The sequence below is a fragment of the Watersipora subatra genome, chromosome 11, assembly GCF_963576615.1.
Source record: "Watersipora subatra chromosome 11, tzWatSuba1.1, whole genome shotgun sequence".
Lineage (NCBI taxonomy): Eukaryota > Metazoa > Bryozoa > Gymnolaemata > Cheilostomatida > Watersiporidae > Watersipora > Watersipora subatra.
The window spans coordinates 16,121,694-16,134,297 of record NC_088718.1 but is presented as its reverse complement, the minus strand read 5'-3'; the positions used below and the strand labels follow the sequence as shown (position 1 = coordinate 16,134,297).

Sequence of the window (12,604 nt, the reverse complement as noted above, 5' to 3'; positions counted from 1 at the left end):
TATAAATACGAGTAATAGTATATTGCTGTCTATAAATATGAGTAATAGTATATTGTTGTCTATAAATACGAGCAATAGTATATTGGTGTCTATAAATACGAGTAATAGTATATGGCTGTCTATAAATACGAGTAATAGTATATTGTTGTCTATAAATACGAGCAATAGTATATTGGTGTCTATAAATACGAGTAATAGTATATTGTTGTCTATAAATATGAGTAATAGTATATTGGTGTCTATAAATACGAGTAATGGTATATTGTTGTTTATAAATACGAGTAATAGTATATTGGTGTCTATAAATACGAGTAATAGTATATTGCTGTCTATAAATATGAGTAATAGTATATTGTTGTCTATAAATACGAGTAATAGTATATTGGTGTCTATAAATACGAGTAATGGTATATTGTTGTTTATAAATACGAATAATAGTATATTGGTGTCTATAAATACGAGTAATAGTATATTGCTGTCTATAAATATGAGTAATAGTATATTGTTGTCTATAAATACGAATAATAGTATATTGGTGTCTATAAATACGAGTAATAGTATATTGGTGTCTATAAATACGAGTAATAGTATATTGTTGTCTATAAATACGAGTAATAGTATATTGGTGTCTATAAATACGAATAATAGTATATTGGTGTCTATAAATACGAGTAATGGTATATTGTTGTCTATAAATACGAGTAATAGTATATTGCTATTGTAATGGCTTGAAAGTCCAAACAGTTTAACATAACTTCAATTTCATCTTGTTTTCATCAAATTTATTTAAGGCATTTTCAGATCCCCTAAGTGTACTCCAGGTTTCCTCAACAACAAAAAATGCATTCACCCTACTCGTGGTACGACAGTTACATCATGTAGGTACGTGTGCTAGACCACCCTACTCGTGGTACGACGGTTACATCGTGTAGGTACGTGTGCTAGACAAGCGTTAGTCCTATAGCTATTGTTTTGTATCTGATTTACGATATTGACAACTCAATCCAGAAGAATAACAATACTTACAAGTTGATGGCTATCCAAGTCTACAATACGAGTAATACTCGTAAAACCTCTAATTAAATGACATGGCGCAATATTTTTCAACCTTTCTTCTATAGTGGCGGTCAATTGGAGGCGGCGTTCAAATAGGGGCTCGTCAATTTTCAAAAGGCTCGTCAGAATTTTAAAATAAATTTAGCACTATTACGGGCGAAGCGAATGTCGCCTATATTTTGCTCTTTTTTTCAGAGGAGCGATAGCTTTTGGATGCAATAAATCTGCTAACTTACCTAACTTGTCAAATATCTCTTAATAAATGTGCATCGAAAAACCGAGAAATATTTCTACCTATTGCTAGCAATATTCTAGCGATATTATAGCCTTTATCCTTCTTTGCAATTTGTTGGCATTTTTTATTTTTATTTCATTCTAAATTTGAAAACATTTTTATTTTATATCTATATTTAACACTGTTGAATAAAAGCTCATTGCGTTCTTTGATATGTTTGCTACAATTTGCAGCCAAAACTAGATATTTATGTGCAATAGACAGGCCCGTATTCCCTGGGGTGGCTGGGCGGCTGAGCCGCCCTAACTTCCTAGTGATTTTTGGCGAGTAAGTACTAAGAATTGCAGTATACACTCATTCACTTGGAATTTCCAAATTAGAAATTCCAACAACTGTTGGAAATTCAAACAACTAATTTACTAGCGTTTTATATTGTCTACGTGGTGATCTCGTCAAATGAGTGATCTTGTCAGACTTTGTTAAGACTTGGAAACTGAACTTTATTGCTTATAGTGGGGGTGTAAAGAAGACCCCCAAACTTGCATTCTCACTAATTTTCAGGCTCACTAATCTAGTATTGGTTTTGCCTGCGACTAATGCATTGAATGAGAGATCGTTTTCTGCATTGAAGCGAATCAAAACATTGATGAAGGAGCACCATGGGACAGGCTCGTCTAAATAATCTCCTAATATTACACATATATAAAGACGTTGAAATAGATACAGAATCAGTTGTGAAAGATTTCTGCCTTGGACACATTGAGCGAACAATAGCTATTGCGATAAAGAAGTAACAGCTCTTGTTCTGTCAGTTTCCCTTACAGAAATCTTTAGTGTCATGAGTTTTATATTGTTCGTTGAATAAAGAAAAAGTTTTGCTTACCATGTATAAACAATATATATATGTAGATATTAATGCTTACAATTGATTGCATTTATGCATACTTTGAGGGTGGCTGATGCTGGAAAGGTCCAGAGCTTCAAAGCGCTGCCCCGAAACCCCGTTGGGGCTTACACCGCCCCCAAACTCCCAGATGTTCATAACTAATCGCCTAACATTTGCAGCCCCAACTTGCAACCAAGGAATACAGGCCTGGCAATAGAAGTGAAGTTATGAGCATCGATCCATTGTAAGCCGTGTTAAAATAACCGCAAGGCAAGAATGCTATTAAATAACACGCTATAAATCTGCATACTTATAAGTTATACAATAATAATCTATCAAACGATACAAATATATATTCATAAACAAGTGACATAAACGAATCATACTTATATTAAACGCAAAAACAAAATTACCGTTTTAAACCAAAAATATTTCCATCGTTTGCTCGGATAGCTGCGTTTTGATTGTTGCTTTTGATGGAACGAACATCTGGTTGTTCAATACTCTCCACAATATCTTCTGGCCTCAACTCTTCTTCAGCACTGCTGAACTAGTCGATATTAGCGTCCAAACAATTTTTAGCAGAGCAAAACTTTCATGCGTTGCATTTAGCAGTCAGTAATGCAATACATGAAAGTTTGCTTAGTAAACGTAACCTGTGGTCCAAAACTTGCAAACCGGTTTTTGCCCTTCGAAGTATTAGTACGGAGTTGAACAAGGAACTATGATTAGCCTGAGACAGATAGTAGTTATTTCTATGACGTTGCTTTCAAAGTTGCATCTACCATTGAAAATTTAAACAGGTTTTTATATTATATGCATATATATCACTATATATGCATGTATGAATGTATACACTATATATGCATGTATGAATGTATACACTATATATGCATGTATGAATGTATACACTATATATGCATGTATGAATGTATACACTATATATGCATGTATGAATGTATACACTATATATGCATGTATGAATGTATACACTATATATGCATGTATGAATGTATACACTATATATGCATGTATGAATGTATACACTATATATGCATGTATGAATGTATACACTATATATGCATGTATGAATGTGTACACTATATATGAATGTATGAATGTATACACTATATATGCATGTATGAATGTATACACTATATATGCATGTATGAATGTATACACTATATATGCATGTATGAATGTATACACTATATATGCATGTATGAATGTATACACTATATATGAATGTATGAATGTATACACTATATATGCATGTATGAATGTATACACTATATATGCATGTATGAATGTATACACTATATATGCATGTATGAATGTATACACTATATATGCATGTATGAATGTATACACTATATATGAATGTATGAATGTATACACTATATATGCATGTATGAATGTATACACTATATATGCATGTATGAATGTATACACTATATATGCATGTATGAATGTATACACTATATATGCATGTATGAATGTATACACTATATATGAATGTATGAATGTATACACTATATATGCATGTATGAATGTATACACTATATATGCATGTATGAATGTATACACTATATATGCATGTATGAATGTATAAACTATATATGCATGTATGAATGTATAAACTATATATGCATGTATGAATGTATACACTATATATGAATGTATGAATGTATACACTATATATGCATGTATGAATGTATACACTATATATGAATGTATCACGAAACTCAGCAATTAAATTGCGGCATGATTAGCATTCCAACAGCTCATCTTGCGAAGGGCAGACCAAGGGAGGCAAATCTATAATTGGTTCTGCTGTACATCCGAACATGAGCAAGTTATTACTGTATAAAACTGCTAAAAATCCTCATACAACACTTTCATGTATAAGTGAAGTCAGTTTTTCTCCATTTCAATAGTTAGAGAAGTCAGAGAAGTCACTCACTCAGATGCAGGCGGAACTAGCACTTGAGAATTCAACTCTGGGAACTGTCCATCTACTCGGTCGCACATCTCCTCCAGACCTTCCAGAATATGAGGTGCTAAGGCTACATAATCTGCTGACACACTTCTTTTGTCTACCATAGCGTCTGCAAATGAATTAAAATGTCAAAAGCGGATAACCTCCACAACATCTACAATGTATATAATGTATATGTAATAAATAGGAAGAGTGAGACGGAATGCTACAGAGATGCAATTATTTGAGTCCTTTGTGAAGATAAAGTATATAAAGCAATCTCAGTATCTTATTTGAAGAACCAATTTCTCAAAGAAAAAGACTGCCACACAAATGTTGAGAAAAGTTACTGCGAAATTCTCTCGTCAGTGAAGGAGCAGACAACTCATGGTTAATGCATAAATCTTATGTAACTAAGCTGATGTTTTTCAGCCCCTGTCAATTGATGGCTTGTTTCTACCAGAGTAGTAAACAACCAACAAACTGATCTAAGGTGCAGATGCGATGCTAAATAATCAGCTCTTAACCTAGTCATTTGAGTATTTTATATTCTTTACTAAAGACTAAAATATTTTATTTACTCTATTCCATAGAAAGGATTAACTGTTTTCAAAAATACATGTACTTCGTTTTACTATTGAACATTTCCTATCCATATTCAAAGCGAATTCTATTTCCTGATAGAAACACAATAGCACTTCCCTATCTCCACAGTGATACCGAGGTACTAACACCGCCCAAGTGACAAAGGAAGAGAGAGAGAAAGGAGTCTGGTAATACTTGTAAGACTACCCTAGCATGTTAGTTTTGATTATTGATAAACATAAACACACTCTAACTAATGCAAAACTGATGCAAAATGATTAGAGAATCATTATACATGAAGGAAACCGCAGTACCAAGGGCAAACATAAATGGAGCCCGCGAACAACCGGTAAAAGGTAGAAAACCTTCAGCTCCTTTCAGTTCAATAATTTAACATAGTAGGGTGAGGAAGGATAGCATGCTAACACTTTTCATAGTAAGACTATTGCTCTTGCAGGCGATACCTCCCTGCAGTCCATAATACCTCCCTCCCTGCAGTTGATAATACCTCCCTCCCTGCAGTCCATAATACCTCCCTCCCTGCAGTTGATAATACCTCCCTCCTTGCAGTCGATAATACCTCCCTCCCTACAGTCGATAATACCTCCCTCCCTACAGTCGATAATACCTCCCTCCCTGCAGTTGATAATACCTCCCTCCCTTCAGTCGATAATACCTCCCTCCCTACAGTCCATGATACCTCCCTCCCTGCAGTTGATAATACCTCCCTCCCTTCAGTCGATAATACCTCCCTCCCTACAGTCCATGATACCTCCCTCCCTGCAGTCCATGATACCTCCCTCCCTGCAGTTGATAATACCTCCCTCCCTTCAGTCGATAATACCTCCCTCCCTACAGTCCATGATACCTCCCTCCCTGCAGTTGATAATACCTCCCTCCCTACAGTCGATAATACCTCCCTCCCTACAGTCGATAATACCTCCCTCCCTACAGTCGATAATACCTCCCTCCCTGCAGTCGATAATACCTCCCTCCCTACAGTCGATAATACCTCCCTGCAGTCGATAATACCTCCCTCCCTGCGGTCGATAATACCTCCCTCCCTGTGGTTGAGAATACCTCTTGAAGTTGATAAAACCTCTCTAAAATCGATAAAACCTCCTCTTCTGCACTCAGTAATGACCTAGGCTTTTAAAAAACCGGTGGCTCTCTTCCTTCATGAGAGGAAAACTCACTAAAATGTTTTCTTAACTATCCTTTGGGCTATAAAAAACTGGTTAAATTTTTGTGTGAAGACAAATGAACAATTATACACATACTTTCCATTGCAAATAAATTAATCTCAAATTTGTCACTTCAAAAGTCGACAGAAGTTGACAACTTAATTAACATGCAGGCAAACATTTTGATGAAAGATAAAGTTGGTGACTATTCCATGACCAGACGATGTGACTCGGATCTAGCAATGAAGTCCCTCACTATATAGTTTCAGCTAGTCAGCATTAACAGTGGAGAAATTGCATCAAAACCTCACTTGAATCATTGTGTCACCAAATCAAGCAGGTCCCCTCCTACTAACAAATAAGGTTGAAACTCTACAATCTTGCGAGTTTAAACTTGCTAATAAAAGGTAATCTGTGCTGTCAGAGTCATATGTGAGGCTCGAAACAAGATGTTGCATCATCACCGAGAGTAACCCGCTAGCAGTGGATAGCAAACTCTTCAATTTTACAGCTTACCTTCTCATAAATCACTGTTTCCATGACACAGATTTGGAGTTGTGCGCTCATTGAGTTATCGCTCGACAAGTTTCTCAATGAACATTCACACTATCGGATTAACGTGGACCCTTTGTTAAAAAGGATGAGGAATTCTACACCAGAGTTCGTACTTCCACACTTCGTAAGACTGAAGTATGGCAAATGTTTAAAATGGAATAGCTGGTACGGTATTTTCTTGTGCATTATTCACAAGTGCCATTTCCATATTTTGCAAGCATGAAACATTCAGTAAAAATTTTGTGGTTAACAAAACTCCCTGGACTTGCGGGTTTTTGTCGCTGCCATCTTGCGGATTAACAGCGTCATAGAAACATAGTGATAGAATGTGAAAGGGTTTCCCTGTTGGTCCCTCCACGGTTGCGAAGCAGATTTATATAGCTATAGCCTAAGAAAAGGGTTTCCCTGTTGGTCTCTCCACGGTTGCAAAGCAGATTTATATATCTAGCCTAAGGAAAGGGTTTCCCTGTCGGTTCCTTCATGGTTGCAAAGCAGATTTATATATCTAGCCTAAGGAAAGGGTTCCCCTGTTGGTCTCTCCATGGTTGCAAAGCAGATTTATATAGCTAGCCTAAGGAAAGGGTTTCCCTGTCGGTTCCTTCATGGTTGCAAAGCAGATTTATATAGCTAGCCTAAAGAAAGGGTTTCCCTGTTGGTCTCTCCATGGTTGCAAAGCAGATTTATATAGCTAGCCTAAAGAAAGGGTTTCCCTGTCGGTTCCTTCATGGTTGCAAAGCAGATTTATATCGCTAGCCTAAGGAAAGGGTTCCCCTGTTGGTCTCTCCATGGTTGCAAAGCAGATTTATATAGCTAGCCTAAGGAAAGGGTTCCCCTGTTGGTCTCTCCATGGTTGCAAAGCAGATTTATATAGCTAGCCTAAAGAAAGGGTTTCCCTGTCGGTTCCTTCATGGTTGCAAAGCAGATTTATATCGCTAGCCTAAGGAAAGGGTTTCCCTTTCGGTTCCTTCATGGTTGCAAAGCAGATTTATATAGCTAGCCTAAGGAAAGGGTTCCCCTGTTGGTCTCTCCATGGTTGCAAAGCAGATTTATATAGCTAGCCTAAGGAAAGGGTTCCCCTGTTGGTCTCTCCATGGTTGCAAAGCAGATTTATATAGCTAGCCTAAAGAAAGGGTTTCCCTGTCGGTTCCTTCATGGTTGCAAAGCAGATTTATATCGCTAGCCTAAGGAAAGGGTTTCCCTTTCGGTTCCTTCATGGTTGCAAAGCAGATTTATATAGCTAGCCTAAAGTAAAAAATAGTTTAATTTAAAAAAAGAAAGCTGAATCTATTTGCGTTGAATGGTCCACTAGGGGAGAAACCAGCCAAAGGATTGAGCTGTCTATATTCATTTCAGTCACTCTGCCTGTAAAGAATCCTATTATCTGTGGTCATTTACAACCGTTATTGGCGAGGAAATGCCTAACGACACGCCGAAATTAACCGGGAGGCGCAGAGGCGTAGAATAAATGTAAGGAAATGTGAATATAATGTTTCTTGAACTTGCCAAAGGTCAAATATTTAGGGAGGCGTAGAAATGAGTCAGTTTTATAACAAGCAGCGCCTGCGTGTATCGCTCCTTCATAGGAAGCCAACTAGAGCATATAGAGTTGCAACAATGCCTCACGCGTATATAATTACACACACCAGCGTATACTGTAAGGTCTATGAGATGTAAGCCATGAGCCAGTTAATAGCTGAACACATAGGACTGCAGGCGCAGAGTTAAATATGAACGTGTACAAACTTTCAGCATATTTTATCAGAAGGCATCAGCATTTTCTATCATTTGTGATTGTTTTTGATGTTTGAGGTGATCTGACTGCCAGGATGTTTCAAAGTTAGAAGCAAAAGCAAACAAAACTTGATCCGCGGTTAAAATGCTCAGAAATCTTATAGGAAAAGTGATTTGACCAAATGAGGCAATACTCCTAGAAGAAAAATAAAGACATTTGTCAAGTGAAGGCATCCAATCCTGCAGGATGCAGTAAGTTCTCATATATTAGTAAACAACAATTAATATGACTATAACTAAAGGATACCTACTAGTAAACAAACAGTTTAGAAGAAACCCAAAATACCTAACAGTACTGATGCTGCCGTTTTATTGAACAATCAAACACTCGGTTTATACTAAGTCCTTGATGAGGGCACTTCTAATGATAGGTACAGGCATTTACAGGCATTTACAGGCAGTACACTCCTCATCTGTAGATGGATTTCTGGAAATCGCAAGTTAAATAAATACAGACTGGCTTGCCTTAAAGCCACCTAGATCAGCGGTTTTTAACCTTGTTGGACACACTGAACCCACCGGTTTCATATGAGCTTTTAGTAAGCCCTTCTTTATTGAAAAATAACATAGGATTTTTTACCATTCAAGACATAAGTTTATGTTTTACTGGTGCACAAAATGAACTGTACATTAACATCACTGTGTTCAAAGAACAAAACCATACAGTGTATGAACTCACAACAAATTATCTCTTTTCGTTAAGACGTGACCTTGCAAATCAGTGTGATTTCTGCTTTTGCCTTTGAGAGACCTCGGCCGCGCCCCAAACTTACCAAACTCCCAGGGTTCGTTCGCACCCAGGTTAACCCTTTCGCTGCCAAAGACGCATTTATGCGTTTTTTAGGGTCGAGTGCCACAGACGCATTTTTGCGACTTTCCTAGCAACTGCGTAGTAACTTCATTTTATTATTCGTTGACAACATAACCCACGGTATTTAGGACTTTCATGATATTGACAACGTTGTACGAAGATATCTCTATAAAATTAGCCTAAAATAACGAAGCAATTTTAAACTTTTGTTTGAGAACTACTAACCTAAAACGAACGATTTTTGTGTAAGTTTTGCTAAGTACCGCGCGAGTTAGAAACCAGGTAATTACTTATGTTGATGATGTTATAGCCAATTCAGATTTAGATTTTCGTGATTATACCGATAATTGAAGTAGCAGCAGTGACTCTGATAGTAGTGAAAGTAATAGTTTTTTCAGAGTAAGGGAACATTTTGGAGGATCGTCTTAGCTTCTTCACATAGCTTTATCATCGCACAAAGTAGGCCTATAGATACATTGAAATTTTTGCATAGCAGTGTTAGTTAAAATGTTGGCAAAATAAAATATGTTACAAAAATGATCTAGATAGAGTTTGAAATTGAAAAAATATTGTATACATAGGCTATCATGAAGCAATAGCGGCAATATTCGGTAAAATGGCTGGCACTAGGCCGATAGCCGAATTTGTACATGGTTGGCAGTGAAAGGGTTAAGAACCACTGAGTCCTAGTGTCTTTTAGTGCATTGCGTACCGCAATGTCAGTCTAGTTTCAGTGTATCCACTATTAACATTTTTCCCATGTTTCTTTTTACCAGAGGCAGCTTTCACAGATGATTGCCTCATTATTCATTCCCAGTTGCACAGTCAAAATCAATTTACTATCAAGTGGTCAGAACAGTAAACAATAATACTTGAGGCATTTTCAAAGGCAAACTCTAGCTAACAAACAAGCTAAACGTTAGAAGATACATGATTTAAAATCTGTTAAATCTTAACTATGTTAAATGTCAAGGAGATTTAGAGCCAAGTTTTGATTTTTGCAGTCAAAACACCCAAGAAACCTGCAGTCCAAAATGGAGTAGGAGATATGTATATTTTCAAGCCAGCTATTTTTAATGCGCGATGGTTTCATTTAATATTGACCGATAGAATTCGTTCTGGAACGTACAATAGGAATACAGAATTTTTACTTGGCATATTCCTTTCCACGTAAATCTTTGGGTGCCATTTCTGCATTTCAGCACAAATGCATGAACAATCCTAGTGCCAATTTTACCCTTCTGTGAATCTGCAGTGACTCAGAGTCGATGAAACTTAACGACTGGTGAATGAAAATAATATGTTTACATAATATCTACAGACCTGATATATTCACAGTAGAAATATATTTATATTGTTTATGAAGCAATTTTACACAGTTAAGGCGAGTATTTAATTAATAGTGGTAACAGAAATGGATAACGGCAAATAGCACCCATTTAATTGCGATGTTCCAAACGTTTTTTAAAAACTTATCAACACTTTCCAAACTTTGTGACAGCTTTCCTAACCCGAGTTTCAACACAGTATAAACCTCTATAGATCTATGATGTATTAAAAGAAAACCCTATTTTGCTTGGTAATTTTTTTCTCCCCAATAAGAAAACCGACGTTTTGCAAAAGTCAATTACCAAAACCATTTGTTTCTATAAAAAGACATACATTTTTATACGGTGTTTTACATCTAACTTTGTTACGTCTTTCAGCTTAAACTTGAAACCGTTCTTTGTTGAAGCACTCATTGTCTTCAAGTTTATGAAGTTCCTGCTGTCGATAATTCTATTTTGTATGATACAAATTTATTTGTTAGATGATCTTACGTTTTTCAAGCTGCATTTCCGGTTTGTTTTATATTCCTATTATGTTATATAATTCTGAATTAACTTATTCTAGCTTGTCCAAACTGTTTTCATGTCTCAACACTTCTAGCAGCAAAATAAAATGGCTAGCATTTATGAAATATGAACTGGAGCTCAGCCAGTTGCATTTTTATTTCAAAAAGCAGACTTTTTTGTATTCGCTATCTTCTGGTTTGCTCTAAGGTCACCCAAAACAATAAGTGATGCGGCAATCAAAGGGTCAAAAATAAATTGTTAGTAAGTTTAAAGACAAACAGAAATTGTCACACCATGCTAATAAATCAAATATGTAATCAACAAAACGCAATTGATCTAGTGAAACCAACGTAAGCGCGCCGACCCACCGCAACCAGATTGTTAACGATTGACTAAAGAAACAGTCTTTTCCTTCCAAATGACACTTGAATAACAGATGAGTTAACATTATAAAATCAATCAGTGAAAATGAAATTTAATTCAACTCTTTTAAAAGGGCAGAAATTAAGCTGTTCAATAAAGTTGGTATATTTTGATAAGATGGTGGCAAACAACTCACCAATAGCTGCCGTATTCTCTAGTTTCTCATAGATAGCTTTCTGTTGATGATCCTCTCCCACTTCTGCAACCTTGGCCGAGTTGCGCAGGTCAAACACTTTCACGGCATTGTCAGGGTCTTGCCATTGAGACATGATCTTATTGTCGATAAAGGTGGCAAACATCTGTGTTTCTACAACATCAACCTGCTGTGTGAAAAGACCAACACTCAGCCTAACCCATCTCGGAGATCTCGGACTATCCGTACTGTCATCTGAGCTCTCGCTTGGAATGGATAGATGAGATGGCGGAAGCTGTGGAGCTAGCACCGACACCATAGCTGAGATCTGAGATAAGTTATATACAGTAGTAGTTAATATCCTTTGTCCATTTTTTCTAGTTTTCCTAATCCAACGGGCTTTATGTACCGCAAGTAGAAACACTTTTAGAGCGTGATATAAAAAACTTTCTTCCTCGTAGGTAAGAATTGATAAATGCCACTGACAACGTTAACATCAGAACTCCAAAGGATGAGGAAAAGTTAATCTTGGCAAGCTCTTAGTGCAGGAAGATACAGCACAGCGTGAGTAGAGATAGACCACACACAAGCAGCAGGCAGCGCGGCAGCGATGAGAAGTAATAACAACTGCGAATGCATAAAGAATTCTTATAAATGAGGGATTAGAGGAGATTGTCTGACATAACCAATCTCCTACCGTAGCACACCAAATATATGCCTTCTAGTTCAGCATCTACTGTAACCACTCAACTAAATCCTATTACAATATATTACCTCACACAACTAACTCTATAATACATGTATGCGCTCATTAGCTTAACAAAATAATACAAATTTCAGTAAGGATATGTTCTGTTGTTTACCTGAGCTATTCAGATATAGAACATCCTCATCATTCGCATGAAGAAAAATGCTAGATGTTATTCAACTACAGATCTAAATACAACCTTTATTTATATTGTTTATTCAACCTGAACATGTTGCTCAAATATTAATTTATTGTAGAATCGACACAATCTATACGTTTGTTGTAAGAATTAATAGTCAGCTTTAATGAATTTGGTTATACATTTACAGAATATAAGCTTTGTTGAAAATTGACGTATCATCTTGTAGAAATGCTATGTGACAC

At 36.4% G+C, this 12,604-nt stretch overlaps 1 protein-coding gene across 3 annotated transcripts in view; it reads right to left on the bottom strand.

Moving 5' to 3' along the window:
* The window catches only part of LOC137408144 (DENN domain-containing protein 5B-like), an 89,375-nt gene that overhangs the window by 30,755 nt on the left and 46,016 nt on the right, over positions 1–12,604 (bottom strand). For all 3 annotated transcript variants that reach the window (XM_068094532.1, XM_068094533.1, XM_068094534.1), the window contains exons 12-13: positions 11,476–11,646; positions 4,141–4,285 (exon numbers count right to left, since the gene is read on the bottom strand). In XM_068094532.1, coding sequence (XP_067950633.1) covers positions 4,141–4,285; positions 11,476–11,646 — 316 coding nt within the window. The remainder of the gene's footprint in view (positions 1–4,140; positions 4,286–11,475; positions 11,647–12,604) is intronic.